Genomic DNA, 27,022 nt, shown 5'->3' on the forward strand with positions numbered 1-27,022 from the left:
GGCACTTATCACTTTTCACTCTAACACTGCTTAGTAAATAGACCCCCAAGTCACACAGCTACTAAGATGCATTGACGGGTGAAAGATGCTCTGCGCTAGTAGAGTCACACGGGATTGGCAGCGCAATTGCAGGAGAGGTCACGTGCCTCATGGCATATAGGCTAGGTGTATGAGGACATCTGCATCTCAAGATGCAGACATCTCACACATTTCGCTTAGAAAAGTTAAAATTCTTTGTTCAATTTTAGAGGGGGGGTACTTCTTCTGCAGCCCCTTCAAATGGGTGTGGTACTTAATCACAAGTGGTCAGCTTCCTGACCAGTCTCCACGATGAGCTCACGAGAGGCTAATGCAGCGCAGAATGGAAGAAAACTGTGCAAATCAAACTAAGAGCCAGCTATGGTTTTTACTCCCAGGACACTCATGAAAGATTATGTAGGCTGACCTGCTGTAATTGTAAGTACTGTAACCTCCTAAACCCAATATATGGCAGGGGTCTCTGATGGGATGCCACCAAGAAATGGGTTTTAGAAACTGCGAGACAAGAAATCTGGGCAAGTAGATAAATACTGCATGTTGGGAAACCATAACAATGTATTAAGCGTACATGGGTCTATAGGGGTATCTCGGTTTAAACTAATGCATGGAATAATAAAGTCTCAAAAAATTAAAAGTCACTTTGTAGAAACTTCAGGTTTTATTTTTGGATAGAGTTACTCCTGCATCTTCTCGATTGTTTCTTCCTTGTATTTGCCCTTCTCTTTGCCAACTTGGCGAGACTTGGCCTTGCGCTCCAAGATCTTCTTGCGATCTTTGTCAAGCTTTAGTCTGGTGATCACCACCTAAGGGAAAACAATTTAGTAAAAAAGCACATTGATTATATAATGCATTGAATCATGTTTCATCTAATACAAAAAAACAGTACTTGTTAATTATACTGGTGATATTGGTAACTAACCAGCACCTATGCAAAGCTCCCACTTAGTCAAATCAGTAAACACAGCCAAGTGATTTGTAATCCGCTTTACAGGTTACATTTTTACCATGTAAGAAAAGCTTTAAAAAAAAAAAAAAATCTAAGGATCAGCTGACTGGGTGAGCCAATAAAAGAAAAATTACCATAAACACTAAAGCAATAGAAAAACCTGACAATTAAGAATTTAAACAGCAATTTTTACTGTAGCACTGGTGAGTTACAATGGCAGTGCCCATATAATCAACAAGTAAAAAGTCTCACTTGTTAATAAACATGTTACAGCTTGTTGATTCTAATATTTGATCATATACAAAATTTTCCACATACACCTATCCTCAAAACGCGCCACAAACCAATTTCGCATTTGACGGACTTTGCAACTTAGCAGCACCATGCAACTTTTTCTTAATATATGACCTAATTTGCTATACTAAACCAAAATATTCAGTACACTATTAAAGAATGAAAACGCAAAAAAAAAACCCAGAGGTCCTACAGTATAGATCCTGTCTTGCCTTTTTACTCAGATGACGTACTTGTTCCTGAATTGTGTGTGTCTTCATTTATTAATAGTCTACTGATTCACTAATTATGTACTAAGCAATGAGTTTAGGATTAGTGTGTTTCTGTTGCAAAGGAATTGGTGTAAAGTAGCAGATTAAGCATAACGATGCATGGCGCGAGTCACTCGTATACAGTAAGCATAACAGAGAAGTACATTATGAAAATTAGAAAAAAAAGCATGCGGCTGGGGTGTGGAGTTATTGCCTCCTTAAAATGTAAGCATTATCAGTGTTTTAGTTAAATTACAAAGACACATTTTTCCATTTGCTAATCCTTTTCCACTGCATCAGACAGCATGCCTAATGGATTTTTTGCAGTGTAAATTTTGCATTACAATGTAAGGGAGAAGATCCTGACCATTGGCAAGATATTAGCGGGATAATTCAATATCATGCTGGAATAATGTGCAGGAGGGATGTCAGTGTTTCCCAACTCCAGCTCTCAGCAGCTCCTAAAGGCCCCCATACATCAGCAATTGATTGCAGCAATCGTGCAATTTGCAATCGATTGTGTATAAAAATCTTTCCCTTTTTCAATCGATTGTGGCAATTCTGCAAATCGATTGAAAAAGGGAAAGATTTTTATACACAAAATCGATTGCAAATTACACGATTGCTGCAATCAATTGCTGATGTATGGAGGCCTTAACAGTGCATGTTCTACAGATCTCCTAGTTGGTGCACAGGTGTATTCATTACTGGCTCACACGTTTAAAAAGATCCACAGGTGAAGCCAATTGTTCCACATGTGATACTGATGAGATCTGTAAAACATGCACTGTAAAGCTGGCCACACACTAGACCAACTTTCATCCAACTAGTTGATTGGTTGGAATGAAAATCTGGTAAGGTATACAATCAGCAATTTGCTCCCATACGCTGGAAAATGGACCAAAACTGTTGTTTGAACAAATAGATTAGATCAAACATTTAACAAACTTGTCTGAACGACCATTTTCATCTGTTTTCTGGCATTTAGGAGCAAATTGCTGATCATTTACTCCAATTCCTTACCAGATTTTCATTCCAACCAATCAACAAGTTGGCTGGTTGGATGCAAGTTGGTCTAGTGTGTGGCCGTGCACACTGGCAGATATGCAATACATGTTGAAAAGTAGAATGTAAATGTAAGAAAAAAAAATAATAATGTATTAGTAGAAAAATAATTTGAAGGTGTTAAAGTGCTAAATAGTGTTAGTGTGCCAACCCAGAGCAGCCCAGCCACATCAACCCTGGGGGGGCACCGCACCCCAAGCTCACCCCCAACAACATTGCATAGTGCATGGACGAGTGCATACAGACGATCTCTCAACGTCTTCCACAAACATATCACATCAGCCCTGCAGCACAGCCGATGCCCATATATTTTGCAAATATAGCCGCAAGTCTGGCTGTGTACAGACGACCCCACCAACCGTCCTTACACTTTGCTGCAGGGACCGCCAGTGACTGACATCTCAACTGAGCAGGAAAATCTAAATGCCCACCCAGTTTTGAAGCCAGCATAGACACAGTGACAGATTGGTAAGCCAATACAAATTTACCAATCTGCTGCTCGGTCTGTAGATGCCCGGGTCGGCAGATATGTCGCCCAGGTGTGTACCCACTTTTAGGGGTCCCTGAGGACAGGCGTTCGGAAAAGCTCCTATAAAAATAAGTCTCCAGCAGACAGCTTTACTGGCTACCAAATATTACAGGAACAGTAACAACTGACCTGATAATACAATTGTTCAAGCAATGCTGAATTTCTTCTGTTAGCCCAAATAAAAGTTACTTCTCTGCTCTTTATGTACTTTGACTGCAGCAAGTGGGAGATAGGAAGCCCACCATTACCTAGAGCCAGGCACCATCTTGCTGTTTATGTACAGGAGAACTCAAGCCAACTAGAACAATGTATATATTAAAACTGGATTGGTTGAGACCTCCCATGCTGTGGGCTACACTAAATGTTTGTACAGTGTGTTAGTAACTATGGGGGTCATGGTGCAACACCACTGCGCTGCTCCGGGAAAAAAATAAGACGTGAAGACAGGTGAGTGGTTGCGGAGAAGAGGGGCGCGAGGGGTGAGGACAGATTCGACATCTGGGGTAAAGATAGGGACACAGCAGCAGGGGAAGCAGAAGAGGTGTGTCGCATAGGACAGACCCCAGCAGGGGGAAGGGGGTAGATGGGGTTGGATTGGCCAGGCTGGGACAGACACAGGTGGGGAGGAGGAGACACGGAGCAGGGGCTGTGGGCAGGGAGAGGGGGACAAACTGAGCAGGGGCTGCGGGCAGGGTGTGTGGAGACAGGCAGAGGCTGCAGAGAGGGCTTGGATAAACAAGAAAAGTATCACAATTCTGAAAAGCCGACTTTTCGCAGCTTTTCGGAAGCGATACTTTAGGCAAGGAGGCATTATGAATACCTCCAAATGATTCTTTGAACTCGCAGCGAGTTCAAAACATAATTACTAATGATAATTATGCAATGATGAATAGGCCCCTCAACGTCTAGGCCACTGTGGATAGAGAAAAAACACAAATATTAGGTCAATGCAGCCAAAACCATTATTTTAGGATATTGAGATGGTCATTACCAAAATTTGAAAAACTCACATGTCTAATGAATGAAAACAGTAGTGAACACTTGATTCATGCGTGACCTAAATCAGGGTAGGCAACGTGTAGCACACCAGCCGCTGTTAAACTACATATCCCAGCATGCCCTCACACCAAAACTGTGGCAGGCCATGCTGGGACATGTAGTTTCACAGCAGTTGGAGTGTCGCACTTTGCGTACCATTGACCTAAGCGATATGGTCTAATTTTGCACATTTTTAGCGTATAGGATATTTGGCTCCTTTTGACATATAGTACACTTTCAAGTGGTTAGATATTGGATCCCAACGGTCAGAAGACAGACAGCAACATCCCGAAGGTCAAAATCCATATGGATTTAGGAAAGTATTGTTAACCCTTATACTAACCCTTCCTCTAACCCACACCTCCCGCAGCCCAACACTAACCCACTCCTCCCCCAAGTGGCTAACCCTAATACTTACCTTTACAAACTGCCAGGATTTTGACAGTCGGGATGTCGCTGTTATTATTGTGACCGTCGGCACCCTGACTACATACCCTTACTAGTTACGAATGTAATACAGCCAGTAATCAGGTCTAGAAATTAAACATACCAATTATCTATTCTACTACATTGGGAGGATGTTTTTTTTTTTCCATAGATGCAAGTTTTAGTGTTCACAGAAGAAACATCTCGAGCAGCAAGGGTGCCAGGAAGTTTTCATTTTAGTAGTGATAACATGAGAGGGACTGCACAAAGCCTTTATATGCATGCACACCAGCAGATAAATAGTGACTGCACCAGTTCTCTCCATTACACTTTTGCTCATGTGAACAAGCGCTTGAACTCGCATCCTTGCTTTGTATAGGCAACAATCCCTACCGGTCACATATAGAGAGGAGCTTAGTTTTGACATACATAGGAAGCAGCAATGTGCACCAGCCTGGGCTGAGCCAACTACAGGGTGGCGTAACCTTGTCATAGTGGTACAGTCCCTGAAAGAATTACAGTCTTAGCAGCCATTAACTGGATGAATAAGCTGGTGATTGTAGAATTACAACCTTCCAAAGACTTACATGAAGCCAGTTAATGGCTGTCAGGGTGTGCTTGGGATATATATATATATATATATATATATACACACACACATATATACACAGGTTGAGTCTCCCATATCCGAAATGCTCGGGACCACAAGCATTTCGGATTATTCCGGTTTTCGGAATATCTGGGGGGGGGGGGGGGGGGGGGGCCCGCCGGGTGTCACGGGAGGCCCCGGCATGTGCGTCTGGAAGTTGTTGCGCGGGTCTGGTGGGTGCTACAGGTGTCCGGCAGTGTTGTGGTGGTCCGGCGGGTGCTACAGGTGTCAGGCGGGTGCTGCGGCTGTCACGAGAGGTCCGGCGGCTGCCGCTGGGAGTCCGGCGGATGATGCGGGGGGTGGCCTGGCGTGTGGACCTCGCCCACGCCGCTAGTCATTGGCCGCTGATACTAGTGACTTCATGACTTCAGGTCATGTCGTGACGTCACATATGCACCGAAATATTCTGGTTTTTGGAATATTTCGGTTTTTGGAATAACGGATATGGGAGACTCAACCTGTATATATTTACATTTATTACCTAAACATAAACCACTGGCTATTATGCCCTGTTCTGAATAGGTGTTTCACCTGCACACAGCCCAAACAGACATAGCCTGGTGCTGGAATCAACTATATTCATTTATTTCTTTAAGCTGTAATCAGTCCACGCTACAAATACTGTTACTCAATTCACATTGAGGGGGTCCAAGACAGGCTATCTTTCACTGCCAAGATCTGTGCTGATGATGAGCAGCAGCACAAATCTTAGCACCAGGGTCTGAGTAACCCCACAAGATACACCAGGCATAACTGGAGATGTAGACTACTCAAAAAAGGTTGCCTCTCTAGGGGGAGTGACACTTACTATACTTTAGTTGGACATGCACACAGCCCTGACTCTGCACATAAAAGGGGACCACAAGTTGGATTAAGGCTTATGGAGCCTATAAAGAACAACATTTTTGACGCAGAGATCACATCCTTGTGTGCATGCCTTGGATGAATACGTGTAAAGGGGACATGGCCACATATTACATCTATTGCGCATCACGCAGGGGGCGTGTACATCGCTTACATAGCTGCTAAGCTGCCCCTAGACTTGCGTGCACAGCAGGTGACAGTTCTCTACATACCTTTCGCCCTGCGGTACACTGTGGCCCACTGGTGGGACATTCCGTAAAGCAGGACTGTCCTGCCAGATTGGGCGGTTGGTGGGATATGATACATACAGTCGCGCACACACATACATAGACAATATAGTTTCTTCCCTCCATACAAGTCTGCATAGACATCACCACTCCGGGCTCCTCTATGCTCTTTGACTATATAGTGCCATGTAGCCCTGTCCCCCCGCTCGGGCTCTCACTTCTCTTTTTCAAGTGCTGCACTACAGCTGTAACCAAAGAATATGGGAGCCCCTTAGAGGAGAATAGGTGGACTGTGGCAAGTGCATCCCCCTCCCCATAATCAGCTCTAGTTGCAACTGCATTTCGCCCCAATGTAGCATCATTGCACAGCGCAGGGGTACATAATGCCCATCTGATCAACATCCAAGCCTGACAAGAGGCTCAAAAGCCAGTGCCTCAAGAATCTTTTCAACATGATATTTATTTTTAGATCCAGACCTGGTGAGCAACAACAGGTATAAGCCAATACAGAAAATAAAATCCAACAAAACATGAAATCAGCAACAATTAAAGCCTAAATAATAGCAATCATAACAGATAATTTTTTGAACGATTATTGTTTAACGATAATAGTTTGAAAAAATCGTTCACTTTCTGAGTCAAACAATGAACGACTATTGTTCATGCGCGTTCACGTTTGTAGTTCAGTCAGACTTGTCAACTCAACGATTTTCATTAAGTTAATATGCAAAAATCGTTTGTAGTTCATAAAAATCGTTCATTACATTTAAATGAACATAGTAAATGAACAACTTTAGTAAACGATTTTAGTTCATTTTTTCAAGGTAGAAAATCGTTTACTAAAATAGTTCATTAACTCAATCGTTGTGTGTGTATGCAGCTATATACTGCAATGTGTAGGCCAGAATCAAGACAGGCAGATAAAATAGACAAAGTTTAAAGTCATAACAGAAGCTGACAGCACTCCATGGGTACTCCAGAGTTTCAATAATCAGACCAACTACCAGGTCAAATATATGCAATTTTGCCCATTACATGTATTCAAATTGGCCACAAAACTACTTACAGGTTAAATAAGTTCTGTCCATATATAAAAAGCATTAGTGATGACAAAGCCGCAGTTTATATTAGCCGTGCTAGTGTTAAACTTCTAGCAAATAAGGACAACATTAATAAAATGAAATATGCTGCATGCACAATTAGATATTTTTTTATTTTAAAGAAATTGTTTTACACAGCCAAACCTGACAAAGACAAGCCAATGAGCAAGCTACACTGGTGTTTGTTAATACAAATTAATTGCATTGGATGTCTGCCAACATGCCTACAAGGTATGTCCATGGATGTCCAGCAATATCCACTTAGATCCAACACAATACCAAGACCTTACTGGTTTTAGCCCAGAGTATGATGTATAAGTATATAACCTGAATTAGCACATCACATGGGATCCAAACAACACTCAAGCTGCAGGACAAACATTTAACAAAAACTGGTGTATACCAAGAAGCAGCACGTACCTTGCTGGGGTGAATACCAACATGAACTGTGGTGCCGTTGGCCTTCTCACGCTGCACGCGCTCAATGTAAATGACGTATTTCTTTCTGTATACCTGGACAACTTTACCAATTTGCTGGCCTTTGTAATGTCCACGAACCACCTACAAAAAGTGCGATTTAGATATTAGATTTTTAGTTCAATCTAAGTGCATCCAAACAGCATAAAGGGGTCAACTTGTTCCATCCGTTAATGAAGTGTTTTATCACAGAATAGACACCGCTCAACATCAGATGGATCAATCTACCTCCCTTTTTACAGACCCTCATACACAGGTATCAAAGGGTACGTCTCAGATGGGAGGCGAAAACATACACGCTTGCTTCAATATAACGTTTCATGCAAATATAAAGTCTAAGCCATCTTCATAGTGGCATTGTAATACTATAATGCTTTACATTTAATTATAGTGTACTCAACCAAAACAATTTTAAGGTGTTGTACAAGATTAAGCCCCATATTACCCCACATGAAAATGTCAATCATGACAGTCATTTCTATAATCTCACATTAGTCACTGATGACAATGCATTAACTGCCCTCTTCACATGTAAGGGTAACTTTAATGGAGTTTATGTAATTAAACAAGTGCTAAATTATTTTTTACAATGTGAGAATACTTTTTGCTCTCAGTATAGAAAGATCACCACATAAGTTACTTACCTGCACTTCATCATCTTTGCGGATAGGCATAGAGCGGACATTGTATTTCTGCCTCAGCTCCTTGGACAGGGGAGAAGACATGATCTTCCTGCGCACGTGAGAGGGGGCATTGAAGTGCCTTTTACGGTTCTTGCTGCGGTCCGAGGTAACAAATGGACTGAACTTCATGCTGACTGAGGAAAGACACACACAAATCAATGGGCAATCACTACTAGTGTAGTAGAAAAAGGTTTTCTGTATATGCAGAACAAAACCCTCACAAATATGGACCAGAAACCAGCAAATGTCACAGCAGAGTGTTCAATGTAGCTTTAAATAGCATGGTGCCAACACAATGGGTAGGGTGAGTACTAAACAGGCATTAGATATTTAATGATAGTACAACAGGAAAGAAACATTTCTAGTAAGAAATATGTTACAAATCACCATCCATAACTAGATAGGTCTCATGCTAAGGCCAGCACACAGCCCAGGGAGAGGACACTAGGCAATTGGTGACACCAGGGACATGGGACCTCCAGCTCAGGTATTTGCAATGCCCCACATGTAGTGTGATCTCTCAGACCCCAGCTCAGGTATGTGCAATGCCCCACATGTAGTGTGATCTCTCAGACCCCAGCCCAGGTATGTGCAATGCCCCACATGTAGTGTGATCTCTCTGACCCCAGCTCAGGTATGTGCAATGCCCCACATGTAGTGTGATCTCTCAGACCCCAGCCCAGGTATGTGCAATGCCCCACATGTAGTGTGATCTCTCAGACCCCAGCCCAGGTATGTGCAATGCTCCACATGTAGTGTGATCTCTCTGACCCCAGCCCAGGTACCTGCAATGCCCCACATGTAGTGTGATCTCTCTGACCGCAGCTCAGGTATGTGCAATGCCCCACATGTAGTGTGATCTCTCAGACCCCAGCTCAGGTATGTGCAATGCCCCACATGTAGTGTGATCTCTCAGACCCCAGCTCAGGTATGTGCAATGCCCCACATGTAGTGTGATCTCTCAGACCCCAGCCCAGGTATGTGCAATGCCCCACATGTAGTGTGATCTCTCAGACCCCAGCCCAGGTATGTGCAATGCCCCACATGTAGTGTGATCTCTCAGACCCCAGCCCAGGTATGTGCAATGCCCCACATGTAGTGTGATCTCTCAGACCCCAGCCCAGGTATGTGCAATGCCCCACATGTAGTGTGATCTCTCAGACCCCAGCCCAGGTATGTGCAATGCTCCACATGTAGTGTTAGCTCTAAGACATCAGCTCAGCATGTAGGTTACATACAGAGGAACGGAAGCTGCCAGCAGAAGTCTCCCCCATACCGGTATAAATAGCAGGTAGGCCCCGCTGAGCGGCTGTATGCAGTGCAAGGAGCCCCCGGGGACTGGATGTGTAACAGTAACAGGTCAGTGCCGTGTGTACAACGTACAATGCCCATAGCAGCACAGGTCAGTCCCCCACCAGCGGCTGCTGCAGGGACTGCTCCGGGCCAGGACACACACCGGGAGGAGCGAGTTACGTGACACAACAGTCCCGCCATCCTGCTAATATGCATCTCCCGGGAATATCAGGAGTCCCCTCTGCCATTAACAGCCGGGACGTGGTGCCCACGCAGCGGTGCGGGGGGAGATGGCTGCGGATAATAAGTGACACCGCTCCCCAGAGCTCCTTACCCAGCTGCACAGTCCGCTATGGCCGCCGGAAAAGAGACTCAGCAGCCACTTCCGATCCCATTAGTCGTGTAGCGAACTCTCGCGAGAAGAAGGGACAGGCTATGAGCGGTGACTGGCTGGCACACAGCGACCCCCAGCGGCTCCTTGTTGTGGGATAGGGTAATAGCTGCGCAGAGAGAGCGTTATCAGACGTTGTGGAAGTGACTGAGCAGTCAAATTCCGTACAGTCCGTACAGCGGCGACGGACGCCCCCTTGTGGCTGGTCTGTATTACTGTATTACTTGTTCAACTGTGTGTCAATCATGCTCTGATCTAACTACTAGTAGTGAGTGCACTCAGCTTATGTCGGGGACACCGACACAGGGCACCGATGCGTAGTTGTCACACTGCTCTCCGCAGCTGTCAGGCAGTGCTCATGTGTTACATATCAGTCCTTTTTCCTTAAAAAAACGAATTTCACACTTTCCCCCTAATTGAACCTTACCACAGCATGTTAATACTGAAAGCTCAGCGCAGGTGAAACTGAGGGCCCGATTCAGACCCGAACGCTAAGAAGCGTTCGCTCATAGCTGCCGATGGTTGCATGGTGTGCATGCGTATGCTTCGTAGTGCGCATACACGAACCACTGCGAAAGATCAGGAAGCGTTCGCTCGCCGAGCATAGACAGCCCAGCAGAGTGAGTGACAGGAGAAGCTGTTTGTGAGTGGTAACGGGCAGGCCACTAGAAACAGGGTGTGTAGATGTGTGTCTGACCGAAACCTTTTCAGAGGCGTGCATAATTAACAGGCAGCGTCATAGTACACGTCACATGGTTGTATTTCACACTCAAGTGATCGCAGTGCTTGAGGTAGGGTACAGTCTTCCTCAAGCGCTGCGTTCGCTTCCAATAGTTGCATACACTTCCTGGAGATGCTACTGTGCCTCTTAAGACAGGCTGGGGGGCGTCTGCATACACAAAGCGATTGCACGCCAAGACATAGTGGGTGTGCTTATGGCTTGCCGTGCGATCGCTTGCCATGCCGTCACTTAGCCGCTGGGAACGAGCAAACGCATCTAGCGACCGGGTCTGAATCGAGCCCTGAGATCAGGGCTAAATTTCAAATTATTTTTTCCTTCCTAAATGGAAATCCTGGTTTTCAAGTGGGTAAAAAATGAATGAAATCCTTCCAGATTTATACTACTTTAGCCTCCATTCTATTCATATCAACCCTGTAAAGTGACTCTTGGTATTACAGTTGGGTGTGGATCGAAAGATCTACGGTATTTAGATAGTCAATAGGTTTACACAAAATGGTCAACAGGCAATAGGGCGACTGTTAAATAGTCGACATGTACTATGATAGACAGGGACAGATGGTCGACACGGGGAAGTTTGGTGCATTATTTATTTTTGATATTTTAAAGGATTAATAAACATCTAAAGAGACAGAAGAAAGGAGGGAGAGACAAGACGGGAGAAGACTGGAGTAGGATTAGGGGGGGTGTCACCTAGAGCACCAAGTCGTCAAGTTAGAGCAGTTGTATAAACGGCAGACAATTTAAACTCAAGCCAAGGGAGCCAAGTAGCGTTAAATTCGTATTGTTTCTCAACTCTGAGACGTAGTCTTCCATGTCCATAGAGAGATCCACTCTAGCAAACCATTCCTTTAGTGAAGAAGGAGTCACATATTTCCAGTGAATGGGTATAACCACTTTCGCCGTGCTGTTAAGGAATTTGAGGAGGGATTTTTCGTACAGCTTTAGCGGCAGGATACAGGTTTAGGAGCCAAAAGGAGGGGTCTGCACATCCTAAGACGGTTGCAGAAAGAGAAATAACTTTCTCCCAGAAAGGGCGTAATGCTTGAAAGTTCCACCAAATATGTAGGGGTGAGCCTTCTGCGGAATTACAGCACCAGCAAAAATTAAACACAGTAGGGAACATTGTACCTAATATTTGTGGTCACCTATACCAGCGTGGGATCACTTTGTAGTGAATCTCAATCACTGAGTAACTGACGGAGCTGGCAAAAGAGTTGCCAAAAATCTTAATTCTATCCTGAGTTGTGAAAGAGACCCCCAAATCACGTTCCCAGTCATCAAGAAAGTTGGGGGTACAGAGTAGGGATGTGCAGGCTCGGATAGGTTCGAGTTTGCACGCCGAGTTCGGATTTTTCCCTCCAAAAAAACGGAACTCAGAAAGAGGCTAAACGTGATCTTGCATGGACAAACATCATCATTCCTGGACTTTTGTCCAGGAATGATGATGTTTGTCCATGCAAGATGACGTTTAGCCTCTTTCTGAGTTCCGTTTTTTTGGAGGGAAAAATCCGAACTCGGCGTGCAAACTCGAACCTATCCGAGCCCACACATCCCTAGTACAGAGTATGCGTTCTCAACCAACAATCAATAGCACAAGCAATGAGTGAGGTGGGTGAGTATTTGCCAGGCACATATCCTCAAAGGAGGTCAATGGTCTACTGCAGAAAAAACGCACTTTTCCACTTTATACGGAATGTTTAAGCTGAAGATATCACCAAATCTCTACCGTCGGCAGAGCCCATTTGGTCTGAAGGGAGCTAAAGGGCAGAACCTTACCGGATTCCACAAGCTGACTGACTCGGGGGACCCTCTTCTGCTATCCATCTATCAAACGTGTCCAGAGGTACCTGGGGGAAAATTGGGATTATCAAATAGCGGGGTCAGGGGTGTGAAAAAGGAAAAGATCCATGGATATCTCATCAATTTATTCCATCTATCTAAAGTAGGACCTATTGTGGGATGGTGCAAACCGTGAACTTTGGATCTCCATGGATAGGTAGATAGAACTGTAGAAACCGAGTGATTTTCCAACTGAACCCATTGCCTGGCATCACCAACTCATGCCCAGTCCATTATGCGACCAAGAATGATTGCATCATAGTAAGTGGGGAAATGCGGAAGATGTAGTAGATATAGGACCCTAGGAAGAACATTAATTAACCACACTGACCCGTCTCAACCAGGACAAAGGGCCTGATTCAGAGCCGTTCGTTAACAGCAGTACGCTCGTTGTGTTCCGATGTTGAGAAAGCGCGCATGCGTCGGTGTAACACTGCGCATGTGCGTACGGCAGATTGCGAGCTTTTTTTGTCTCGTTCGTCAAATAGCGTACAGGAAGTGACATGTCAAATGTGATTGACAGAACAGGGCGTTTTTGGGCGTTGACGGGGTGGAGATGGAAAAACGCAGGCGTGGCGAGACGTTTTTGGGGCGTACATACATTATCAGATGCGAACGTCAAATGTGTTCGTACCAACTCATACGTCACTGGATGATCCTCTTTCCGTTCAAAATGCTCGTACAGCTTAGGGTCTGGATTACTCGACCACATTGGCGATGGCCTTCTCCTCCGTCCCGGCACTCCACGATGTTGCATCGATTAATCACGGCTTGTCAGAAAATCAATTAGTGTAGTATTGAAAACCGGCTTGGAATGTGTTTTGAAATCAGTTTTTTGGGTTAGCACAAAACCGTACGCAGGTGGAAATCATAGCTGCTAATGTCAGGACTACACAATCAATTAGCGTACATTTGTGGTGGGTTTTTTTTGGGTTGATATTTGGATTTTGGCCTATTGTAACAATAATGTCATCATGTTTGTGTGTTTTTGGCCATTTTGCTTTTGGCTGGTGAATTTGCATCCTTATGTAAATTTAAACACGTTCCTTAAAGAGCCCTTTTTTTTTCTCAGGTAAAATGTTGGTGGTGCGCGTTTTTGCCTTGTGGGCCAGGATTAAATGTAAACCATTTCTACGATAATGTCAGAATACAATGTCGTACATTTTTTTCAAATTTATTGGAAAATAAAAACAATTTCATGCACATTTTTTCCCCAAACATTTTTTGCAGTGTTCATTCCAAAAAATGTAATAATTGTGCAAACATAAAAGTTATGGAAACGTAAAGCTAAAAATTAAAAACAATTCACAAGAAAGGAGAGGGAAGTTTTGGCCAGAAAGGTATATGGGGCAAGCACAGAAGGAGTGTGGGAAAAGTAGCCAGTGCTGTCAACGTTTTTTCCCCCGTTTGGCAAGGGGAGGGAGGGCGCCAGACCGGGTCCGGGATGTCATCGGGCTGGCCTGTCCAGAGGCAGATGTTGTGGCCTCTGGACTAGGCACAGGGCTAGGCACATTTGAAGGATTGGCTGATGTTGTGCCAGAGGTGGAGGATCCTGATGTTCCGGCAGGAAGGGAGGTTGGCTCCACCATGTGCTGGCGAACGAGCTGCTCCAGGGCATTGGTGATGCGGATGTTGGCCCTGGTATTTTCAGCCAGGGCCTGACCAATGGTCACGTTGGCCGCAGCATTTTGCTCCAGGGCCTCAGCCACCCGTACCAGACTGGCGTCCATCCTCTGCAGAATCTCTGTATGGAAATCCGATTTAAAATTGAGTTCTGTGAGGAGGGACACTGCCTGCGAGGGGGATTGCCCTGGACTGGCTTCTGCAGGGTCCTCAGCCGGATGTACTGGTTCCTCCCCTGCAGAGCCTGCAGAAATTCTGCGGCCAAGGCTCCCCTCTGGAGCAGACTCATCCGCCTGTGTCTCTGTTGGAAAAATGAGAAAAGAGTCACATTAGAATCTACATATTGGCACAATAACATTTCAGAGTTGGTGACATCACAATATTTACCTTGGACAACATGAGGAGCCGCAAAGTCTGGCATGTCTGTATCCATGTTGGACACGCCAAACACCTCCACAACCTGCACACACCCCTGTGCCAGCTCTTCTAAATCATTCAACTCCAATGACACAGGGGTGGGACCCCCACCTGTCCCCCTTGCATGCCTAGCCCTGTCCGCCAGTTTTTGCTTCAGGCGATATTTGAAGTCGGCCCATCTGTGGGTGAAATTGGAACCATTATCCTTTTGTTTTAAATGGGTTTTGGTTTTAGGGGGGGCAAAGTTTTTACTTACCGCCGTTTTACATCCCGGGCTAGACGGACATAATCACCCACCCTATTGACAGCAACGGCTACCTCCTCCCACATTCTCCACTTCTGGCTTGCACTCATATTCCTGTCTGCCTGTGGCAGGATGTCCACACACTTCTGAACCAAAACCTCCATCTCCTTTCTTGTGAATTGTGGCTGCCTTTTCTTTTTGCCAGCTTTGGCCGGAATACTGGGCCCAGCAGCCTCTTCCATGTCATCCTCCTCACTTATTTGTTTAAATGTTGAGAATTGTAAGCTTCACAACTTGCACTATATTATGTTTCAAATTAATCATTGTTTACAAATGCCTGAAATACTTACCGCCAGACTGTTGCCCATTGTTTCCCTGGTCTGTAGCCATGTCTTAGCTCAAAACAAGAAATACACCAGAACTTTTTTGTTGGCTTGTGACGTATTTATACATGCGTCCTTATTTTTTGGCCGCATCATTGATTGTGCGTTCCTATGATCCCTCCTTAATTTGTGCAGGAAACGAAACACTATTTATGGCTTGGGGCGTCTCGAGTCGAGGTGGCGTTTGTTGATTGTTGGAGGTTACGTTGGTCGGAGTTGATTGTTGGCGGGTTTTGGATTTGGCGTTGGTGGGAGTTGTTTTTGTTTGGTCTTTTTCTTTATTTTTTTTCCGTTCGCTTTTTTTCTGGTGGTTTTTTTTTTGGCGTGTATTTATTTGGTAAGTTTTTGGCCGTCTAACTTTTGATCAATTTGTGTCTCCTTCTTTTCCTGAATTTTGGCTCGTTAATTTTTCCAAATTTCCCCTTTGTTAGATTTTTTTGGCTCTGCCCCAATGACCTTTTAATCCGGAGACTTATATATTATCTATTGGTAAGTTTATTTTTTTACTTGGTTATTAAATGTTCATGTTTGTATTTACGCAATTTTGTTTGACCTTACACTTTTAACCTTTGGTTTTATTAGTCAGAAATGTTTCAAATAATTCGTGCTTTTCTATCTGCGTATTTTTGTACTTGTATTTGCGAACTAATTAGAGCATTTTTAACTGTTTCTATTGTGACTGGTATTTGCGAACTAATTAGCGCATTTTTAACTGTTTCTATTGTGACTGGTATTTGCGAACTAATTAGCGCATTTTTAATTGTTTCTATTGTGACTGGTATTTGCGAACTAATTAGCGCATTTTTAACTGTTTCTATTGTGACTGGTATTTGGGAACTAATTAGCGCATTTTTAACTGTTTCTATTGTGACTGGTATTTGCGAACTAATTAGCGCATTTTTAACTGTTTCTATTGTGACTGGTATTTGCGAGCTAATTAGTGCATTTTTAACTGTTTCTATTGTGACTGGTATTTGCGAACTAATTAGCGCATTTTTAACTGTTTCTATTGTGACTGGTATTTGCGAACTAATTAGCGCATTTTTAACTGTTTCTATTGTGACTGGTATTTGCAAACTAATTAGCGCATGTTTAACTGTTTCTATTGTGACTGGTATTTGCAAACTAATTAGCGCATTTTTAAATGCATATTTAGACCCGTTAAATTGGTTGTGTTTTCCCTTTAGCATTTGTTGATTAAATTTTGGCCCAATTTGAGGTATTCTGCGCACTGTCGTTTTGCTATTTGGCCGAATGTGTGTTTCTCCCCTTTTATGTTTTGTCTTGCACCCAATTTAGATTCCTAAATGCCCACCCTAAATTGTTGCATTTTTATATTGTGATTATTTAGAGTTTGGGCCAATCATGACAATACCCCGGCATGTAAGCATCAATGGATTGTATCATCAAGCTAAGTAAAAATCTATTTTTTTGGGGGGGAAAAAAGCCTTACATTCAAATCTTGCCATTTCAGGTTGATCTTGGTCGGATTGTTCTGGCCATGCTCCCGGAAGCCGACCAACCTCAATCTCGTCCCAGGCGTAGGCATCGTAGGCGTGCAAGGCCCCAGATATATCGAACACGTGTCACCCTTTTTGGAATGCCCGATGATGAGGTGTTAAGACGCTACCGTCTTCCTCCCAAAATCATCATAGACACTCTCTCATTAATAGAGAGTGATCTTGAGCGGCAAATTGACAGTCCTACAGCAATACCACCACTTACGCAATTTATGGCGGTGTTACATATTTATGGCGGTGGGAATAGTGGCGGGCATCTCCCAATCCTCCTTTTCCCGGATCCTGAGGGCAGTGATGGAGGCACTTTTCAAGCACCTCCATCATTTTATTAAAATGCCTTTGGATATGGGTGCCCTTAGTGTGGCCAAGGCCAATTTTTACCAAATAGCTGGCTTCCCACACATCATAGGGGTTGTGGATGGTACTCACATACCACTTCAGCCTCCAGCACGTCTGGAGGCCATATTTCGCAACCGTAAACACTATCACTCCCTGAATGTAATGGTGGTATGTGATGCCTCCCTCCAGATCCTGTCCCTGAATGCAAAATTACCAGGAAGTGCACATGACTCATTCGTCATCCGGCAATCAGGGATATGGCACAAATTAAACAACCTACAAGCTGGTGATGCGTGGCTTCTGGGTAAGTGGAGACCTTTAGTACATAACAATGTTAAGCTTGATACACAGTGATCCTGATGTTGTCACTTCTTTTTCACAGGAGACAGTGGCTACCCTTGCACACTCCTTATTTGGCTCCCACACCAGGGCCACAAAGTAATTTTAATGCCGCACTTACAGCCACCAGGCAAGTGGTGGAGCGCTGTATCGGCCTTTTAAAAGGCCGATTCAGATGCCTCCACCGCTCTGGTGGCGAGCTCATGTATTTGCCGGATATGGTTTCTAAAATTTTGGTCCTGTGTGGGATATTTCACAACATCGCCATAAGGAGTGGTGTCCCAATGCAGCCAGAGGATGCCTTACCTGAGGATGGCCCCCCCGAGGTTGTTCGGAGGTCAGTATGTGGGGGGGCCATACGCGATGATATGGTGGCCAGATATTTTAGGTAATTATTGGCAACACAACAGTGTTTAGACACAATGTGGTAAGGATTGTTTGAGAACATCTAATTATTTTGTGTTTTTTTCTCCATCTTCTGTTTGTTTTCATAATCTTTGGGACTCCAACGATGACTACTTCCTGCTACCCTCAAAAAACCTTCATGGGGACACTTTGGAAATATATTATGGAACCCATATTGCAACGCCACATTTGTGGAATCATGTTGGCATGGTCCTTCATCAACCAGTTCTTGATTTTTTATTTTTATTTTAAAATGTTGTTGTATGGGTTGTATTTATGATTATCACTGTGTGTATTGTTTGTGAGTGAACACTTTGTTATTTTAGTTATGTTGTGAATAAATGTTTTGAGAGTGTAATTTTGTACCTTTTTTTGCCCATTACAAGCAAGTGTAACCAGGTTCACCCACGTTAAATTTGCCTAAGGGGTAAGCCTGTAATGATGCAAGTTGAGCTAAAATGTAAGATGTTTTCTGGGTCCAAACCAACACCCAAAGGAATCCTGTACAATCAGTTGGCTTCGTAATATCGGCCTAAGCAGGTTGCCCCCCAAATAGGAACCTGTAAAATGTAGTAATAGATAATTTGTACAACACCAAAAAAGGCCAATCAGATTGTTACTGTTAGGTGTTTCTTGTGCCTGTTTTCCTAAAAAATACAACACACAATCTTAGTGACAATAATTGCAAATCCTTGCTGGAAGAGTCTACTTATGTCAGTGTAAACAATCTCTGATTTGGAAACAAGGAATGAGACAGAACGTTAAGTTTAATTTTTTAATTTATAAAACTTTTTAAAAATGAAATCCTAAAACTAGTTACGAAGGAGGACCGACATATGGTCAAGGACCACCAGCAGCCCGATGACGTGGGCACGCATCCGTCCAACACATCCGGCTAATTCCGCCATACGCCTCTGTTCCTCTGTGGGTTAGAAAAGTGTGGGGATTAATACATCAATAATGAAACCACATTAAAAAACAAGCCAAACCAAGCTAACCAAAAATGTCAATATTGTGACCCAAAGCAGAATTACACCGAAAATACCAAGAACCCAAAAATGGTCCCCCCAAAAATTAAAAGTCAAAAAATCAGATTCAGACAGGTGTGATATGTGTATGGTGAAATCAGCAGTAACAGGTAAAGACAAACCGAAAACTCCAACAAATTATCCGAAACAACACAAAAAAAGGCACAGACACATGATTACATACTAACAGTTTTTGCAAAAAACTAAACTAAAAAAAAACCATACCGTTCAAACTAACGGCCGCTCCAGAAGCCACTCCCTCGTCCTCCTCGGAGGTGCCTCCATTCCCCAACGAGGTTGGCGGGGTGATTTGGGATTCAGGGGAGGGGGTAGTTACAATAGGGGTGGTTGGAGGAGAGGGGGAATTGGGATGGAGGGGAAGGAGCCCCGAAACATCCTCCACAGGGTCTGTGCAGGCTGGGGAGGAGGGGGAAATACGGGAATTTGGGGGTGTGGAGGTTTGGCTTGGGGATGGGGAGAGTGGGCGAGAGCGCCGTCTTTGACGCCGATGATGCCGTAGTCTTCGCTCTGCCCCTAAAAGATGTGAAACAAATTGTGGTTAGTTTCAACCAAAACCTAGTTAAACACTAATTTATGACAACACAAATATGTAAACATGGCCATGCAGATATGAGTACAATGAATAAATAGGACATACATGAAAACATGGCCATGCAGATATGAGTACAATGACTAAATAGGCCATACATGAAAACATGGCCATGCAGATATGAGTACAATGAATAAATAGGACATACATGAAAACATGGCCATGCAGATATGAGTACAATGACTAAATAGGCCATACATGAAAACATGGCCATGCAGATATGAGTACAATGACTAAATAGGCCATACATGAAAACATGGCCATGCAGATATGAGTACAATGACTAAATAGGACATACATGAAAACATGGCCATGCAGATATGAGTACAATGAATAAATAGGACATACATGAAAACATGGCCATGCAGATATGAGTACAATGACTAAATAGGCCATACATGAAAACATGGCCATGCAGATATGAGTACAATGACTAAATAGGCCACACATGAAAACATGGCCATGCAGAAATGAGTACAATGACTAAATAGGCCATATATGAAAACATGGCCATGCAGATATGAGTACAATGAATAAATAGGCCATACATGAAAACATGGCCATGCAGATATGAGTACAATGAATAAATAGGACATACATGAAAACATGCACACGCAGTTAGGGCCACAAAGATAAACATGAAAACCACAGTCCCAAAAACTTACTTTCCGCGATCTGCATGCGAAAGCATGCCAGCAAGCGGGGCGTCCGCCGTTGCAGGTCGGACCACCTGCGCTCCAGCTGGCCGATCTGGCGGCGTGAGCCGAAGGAACGCAGGCGGCCACGTACCTCCGCATATGCGGAACGCTTTTCTCTATTTGTGATGGGTGGAGGCTGGCTGGTGATCTGCCTATCCATCACCTCGATTAACACCAGCAGCTCGCGCCTGGTGAATGCCGAGGCTCTCATGATGGCAATGGTGTATTTGTTAAAAATCATTTTTAATAAAGACACGAAAATAAATTTGATTGGCTAATGTATTTGGGTAATTAACAGGACCAATTCTATTGGTTAGTGTATGAGTCATGTGTTCGACAGGGCCACAAATCTCTTGAGAGTTATGATAGGCTTGATGCAGTGACATGCGTAAGCAAATTTAAATAAAGAAATGAACCCAGGAAAATATGCGTGGTTAAAAACAAATAAAACAAATGTTTAATTGGCTCTAACATGTATGTTGACAAAGAAAAGCGAATGTTTAAGCCGTACGTATTCTGCGGGTAAACACAAACACGGACAAGATTAAAGTTTATTGCATTGTCCAAAAAAAACAAAAAAAACAATTAAGCTAATTGATATATTGATTGGCATGATACGATTGAGGGAGGTAGGCAGAATAAAGGAGCAGGTAATCGGAATCTGACAGTCCCACTTCCGGTTTGTACTTGTGCGTGCGTTCCCTTCAAGCCACTTTGGGGATGTACGCTCGCTATTTGGCACGCTCGTTAGTTAGAGGAGGGGTCGGTAGAGTTTGGGGAGGATGTTTAGCTGCGTTAGAAAATACGAGCGAGTGCTTGAATTTACATATGTTTGTACGTACGCCGAACGTACTAACGGCCACTTGCGTCCGGGTCTGAATGGGGGCCAAAGTCTCATTCGTCCACGTCTTTAGTTCCAATTGCAGAGTCTGTAGTAGCAGCCTAAAATTAAATTCAAATAGCCTCAAGAGGTCCTTATCTAGAGTAACTTCGAGGTATTTGAGACTAGAGGTGTGCCTGGTGAATGCGATTGAGTGTTTCAGCGAGTCAACAGAGTGAGCTGTTAGATGCACTGCTACAGGTTTTGAGTAATTGACCTTGAAATTATATAAAGCCGCTAACTGAGGCTGCAGCTTCCTCGCGGAAGTAGGGCCCAGCAGGGTGACGAGTCACTAGAGGTAGCGGAGGCCAGCTGAGGGAAGCCCTGTGATCGCGCAGGGATCTTGGAGGCAGGTATCTCACGAGGAGGGTGGGGGTCCCCCGAAACACGCTGGAGTAATCATGGGGTTGCAGGAGACAAGGTGAAGCATGGCTGCCCCAATTGCCGGCAAAGCCATGCCCCAGAGTTCATATTTTTATCACTTCTTGTGGCACCTCTTCACACTTTTGCTTTAATTCATATATACGGTATCAGACTCTGTAAATCATCACAACCTGAACATTTGCTTACTTTCTGGGGTGATTCTAGTGATGTGCTAGGAAGAGACAATGGGTCTCAGTCAGACCCGGTCGCAAGCGCTGAGCGCTCGGAACCGGGTCGATGTAGCAGCCGCACTGCATGTGCGTATGCCCCGGAGCGAGGGAGAAATTCTCTCGCTCCGGAGTTCACTACAAAAGGGGTGGCTGTCGATGTTGATTGACAGCTCGCCCCGTTTTGTAGGTGTGGCAGGGGAGTGGTTTCACAAACGGAGGCGTTCCTTAACGCCTGATGTTTTGACGTTTCGATCAGAGCAGGAAGCTCCCTGGGGCTTGCGGTTGCTGAAACCCAACTTTAGGGTCTCCTCGCAAGCCCCGATGGTCGCGATGGTCTTAACCATCGCGACCATCAACCTGGTCGGTCGCTAAAGCTGTGGGTGGTAACCCACAGCTTAGCTAGCGACCGGGAGGCCACACTAAAAAATACAAGCGGCCGCCCTCATTCAGAACGAGCGGTCGCTTCTTGCAACCGCCTGTGAATGAGGGCCAATATTTGAGTAAGCTTCGCTTGAATGGCTTTACTTGCCTGCTCTTTCTTTCTTTTAGCGTATGCCTCCCTGTGTCTTCTCTTTACCCCGTGTAAGTTCACTGGTGTACAACCAAGCTTTGTTATACTTTCATTCAGCTCATCTTTTTCTGCAGGTTCAGTTAAACTGTTCACAGGGGGTTCAACTTCTTCTGTTGGCATTTCTATGTCTGTTTGTTCATTACAGTGTGACAGTTGAATTCTGCATTTTGGGCAAAGTTTCTGTCCTTGTATAATAACAGCATGAGGTTGACTCTCAGCATGTTCTTTGGCCCACTTTAGTGACAAAACTGTTAGGGGACTATTTACTAAGTGAACTGAGATAATGGACCTCATTCAGAGTCGGTCGAAGCGGCCGCACGGTCGTACGGGAAAAGGGGCCGGATATGCAAATGATTCCCTCGCAAGTTGCGTCCCTAAGTTCGGATCGGTAGCTGGCCGACTAAGGGGAGGAAGCGGCCAGAATTAAAAAAAAATACGCCCCCTTCTCGTACGCATTGCACGTCATCTCCGGGCATATAAGGATTAATCGAGACCATCGGGAACCATCGGAACTGGTCGTAGAGCTTAAGGTTGACCATACCCTCTCTTAAGCTCTACGATCATGTCAGTGTAAAAACCTCCCATGTCACATGTGCCATGACACTACTTTGTTATTTATGCGCTCCCGTAAACCGTATGCACTCCCATAAAATGCCGTTCGCATAATTAGGCACGCCTGCGTTCGGATCTCCACTCCCCCGTTTTCAAGCACCTTCTCCTGTTACCACCCACAAATGCCTCAATCTGTCACTCAAACTACCGACCTGGCTGTGTTCAAGGAGAGAGAAATTTCTGATCATAGCGGCTAGTTTGCGCACATGCATTGCGAACTTTATGCATGCGCAGTATAGCGAACATCGGTGGTGTACGACCGTGCGGCCGCTTCGACCGACTCTGAATGAGGTCCAAAGTACCAGCCAATCAGCTCTTAACTGCCATGTCACAGGCTGTGTATGAAAAATGAGAGTTTGGTGCTGGTTGGCTGGTACTTTATCTCCGTCCACTTTATCTCCACCCGAACCTTGGTAAATAGACCCCTTAAGCTTTTCTGGCTGCTTTTTTTGTGAGACAAGATAGGATTACAGTATGTTGTTTTAAATTCTTCATAGTACCTTTTCATAATGGTAGCAGCAGGGGAGCCAAGAGGGGGGGGCGGGTACTAATTGCCCAGGCCCAGGCTTGCTGGAGGGGCCCGGTGCTGTCCCCCCTCCCTCTTGCATCAAAGCAGCCCAGCACACGCTGATAGCTGATCACACTGCTAGCGCCCCCCACTAGCTATGCGCCGGGCTGAGGGGCTCACAGCGTCCCCCTCCCCAGCGCGCAGCAGTGCTGCAAATATATTTTATTTTCCTATGGGGTGTGACCACACCTCCCGTGAATAGGCCACGCCCCCTCTAACCCCGAGCCTGGCACGGCTGTCGGCGCCCCTGGGTAACAGACTGAGATTCCAGAATCACTGGTTACTGCATTTTAAACTTCAGTTCCCAGAATTAAATGTTCTTTATCTTCTTCTGTAAAGTGGTCCCAGCTATGTAGTTGTGTTTTTTGAGTAGATAGTAATATGGCAGTCAGTATTCAAAAGAACACCTAGGGCCAAATGTAATAGGGTGAGAGTTTAGAAAATGTGAGAGTTTAGCAGTTAACTCTCACATTGGTCGAGTTTTATCTTTCAAATGGGAAAACATCTGGATGAGATTTAAATCGTGAAAGACTGAAAAACATGCGAATCCCCTTCCCATCAGGTTCTATTAAGTTTCAGTTTCTGTGTAGGAGGGTTATTCCATTGCCTCAGTTCTGTTCACTTTTTTGGTATGGTTTTTAGCAGCATGGTATCTTTGTTAATTTTTTTCTCCACTATGAAACAGAGGGCCTGATTCAGACCCGCTCGCTCTGACAGAGTGCTCGCTCTGAATCAGGGCCGGGTTTTTTTTTTTTTGGAGCGGCCTCTTGGCTGCTCGCATAGCTGTGGGTGACCACCCACAGCTATAGCGAGCGGCCATGATGATGGTCGCGATGGTCAAGATCATCGCGACCATCGGTCTCGTTTATCGCAAGCCCCAGAGAGCTTTCGGCTCTAACAGAGCCGGAAGCTCTCCACTGACATCACTCGTGATGTCAGTGGGGCCGCCCCCAAACGGCAAGCGTTCCCTCGGGAACGCCTCCGTTTGGGCAGCCACCCCCCCGGCCCGCCCTCCAAAGGGGGCGAGCTGTCACTCAACATCGACAGCTCGCCCCCTTCGGAGCGAGACCTGGAGCGACGGATTGCCCGTCGCTAGCCGGGTCTCGCGCATGCGCATGACGGAGCCGGCTCCGTCGTGCATATGCGCTGTGGGCCACCATCGACCCGGTTGCGACCGCACTTGCGACCAGGTCTGAATCAGGCCCAGAGAACCATGCTGACTTTTTTTGTGGTAGTAATGTATACCTTTGTTAAGCATCTAAAAAAATTGGGATAGCTAATGTTGATTTAACTTGGCGTTTTTAATTCTGTTCCAAAAGCTCACATTTTTGCTGTAACGCAAGGCAGATAAAGTAATTTGGTTTGGATTTTTGGATTCCGGTGGAAAAGTTATCTTAGGAGTCCAGATTTTGTGGTGATTCCTTAATAAAGACCCGTGATACTTCTAATAAACTGGAATAAATAAGCTGCGATTAGTAAATAGTTTAATACATTGAAAAATCAATGTTTCTAAAAACTAAAGGTGCCCATCCACTAGACGATTTAATTGAGCGATGATCGTTATCGTTCAATCCCGCTGGTCGTTTAGACATCTATCATCGGGCAAACATGCTGGACAACCTGATGATAACATCAGGTTCAGCATATTTGCAGATGATTGATTGTGTCTACACTGAACGACTGCTCATTCAGTGTAGGTACATCACAGACTGACAAACGACTGCACGATTACAATGTTGTAATCGTGCAGTCGTTTTCATGTCTTCTAGTGGATGTGCACCTTAACAGTCAGACAGTTGAGATATTTGGCAGAAATAGTTTTTTTGACATCGTATTTTATAAAAATATAAAAAAAAATCATAAAACTCTGAGATGGGTGGTGGACATTTAATTTTTTTGGGGGGTGATATGATGTGGAATGACTCTAAGGTGAAACTTAAAACGTGAGGTACTAATGGCAGAATATGAAAATGAATTAAAACCTTTACTGTATGTGCATATCTTCTTTTTCAAATAATAAGTCTACTTGATTCAATAAAGTTGTGATCTCTTCACAGATTCTCTAAAGGGGGAGCTACAAAATACTAAAGCCAGATAAACGATCCCAACAAAATCATAAGATCCATGCATTGGTCATCTTGCCCACGAGAGTACCAGGTGAGTCAGCGAACTTGGGAGCATTACATAGGTTACAATGTGAGGGATAAGCTATATTTGGAAGTACTGTAAGGGGTAAATTTACTAAAGTGAGACATTTTAGAAGTGAGTTTTAGAAGAGATGTTGCCCATAGCAACCAATCAGATTCTAGGTTTTATCTTATGGAAGGTGCTAGTTAAATGTTAAGTAGAATATGATTGCTTGCAATGGACAACATCTCTTCTAAAACTCACTTCTAAAAACTCTCACTTTAGTAAATTTACCCTTAACACTTAAAAGGGTAAAATGGAAAATGACTAATGAGATACTATAGAAATACTTGTAAAGAATAGTGTACTGACCTCAGTGCTAGTGGTGTAATATAAAAAAGATATATATATATATATATATATATATATATATGTATGGAAGGGTACGGTCCGGCACTCTTTCTTAAAGATGGTTGTTTGCTCCGGTGCCCTCAGCAAACGCTGAATTTCTAGACCACAAAAAGGCTGCGGCACTCAGAGACTGAAAGCAGATTAAATATATTAAATGGTGTCACATGAAACAAATCAACGTTTTGGAGCGATTGAGCCCCTTTGTCAAGGTGTGAACAAGAAGAAAGCAAAATAACATACCTTAAATACAAACAGAGTAACACCCGTTAACGTGCACGAACAAGGCCAGCTACTCCGTCACCGTCCGGTTCCCGGGTCTCCCAAGGTTGCGGACTGTTGGCGTCACGCGTCATCAGCGCTGGGTTGCCATGACAACCACAGATGCAATCAGGCGCTGTTTGAGTTGGCCCTGTAACAAGTTAAAAGCAAGAATGAAAATAACATTGATTAACAAATAAGAATGAAAAAGAGCATGGCGCCATCTGCCTCACTGTGATATGGAATAGAAAATACCATGTATCGAAGACCACAAACATCGGCGATCCAAAAGGATCTAAATGAAACAGACAATTGTGTTGTAATGTGGAAATTATGTGGGCCTGTGTATAAAGAGAAATGTGATGAGCTGAAAAAAGTGAATGAATGTGACTATGTGTTGTCATATTGACATGTCGTGCAATGAAAATGAAAAAATGAAAAAGTGGATAAGATTCTAGAGAGAAAAATGGAAATACAAAGAAGAAAGTGGAAAAATATCTGTGATGCAAATGTGACTAAAAATTAGGGGTGTGCACCGGCCAC

General features: G+C 44.2%; 1 protein-coding gene across 1 annotated transcript; it reads right to left on the reverse strand.

Annotated features, from left to right (window-relative positions):
* Positions 1-674: 674 nt before the first annotated feature.
* LOC148539302 (large ribosomal subunit protein uL24) lies at positions 675-10,322 on the reverse strand. Its single transcript, XM_088451667.1, has 4 exons — positions 10,216-10,322; positions 8,550-8,722; positions 7,849-7,989; positions 675-842 (listed from the first exon to the last, which is right to left on the reverse strand). Exons 2-4 carry the CDS (start codon positions 8,715-8,717, stop codon positions 714-716), a joined length of 438 nt encoding a protein of 145 aa, XP_088307793.1. The 5' UTR covers positions 8,718-8,722; positions 10,216-10,322; the 3' UTR covers positions 675-713.
* Positions 10,323-27,022: the final 16,700 nt, after the last annotated feature.

Source organism: Taudactylus pleione, unplaced genomic scaffold (assembly GCF_031769625.1).
Source record: "Taudactylus pleione unplaced genomic scaffold, aTauple2 ptg000026l, whole genome shotgun sequence".
Classification (NCBI taxonomy): domain Eukaryota; kingdom Metazoa; phylum Chordata; class Amphibia; order Anura; family Myobatrachidae; genus Taudactylus; species Taudactylus pleione.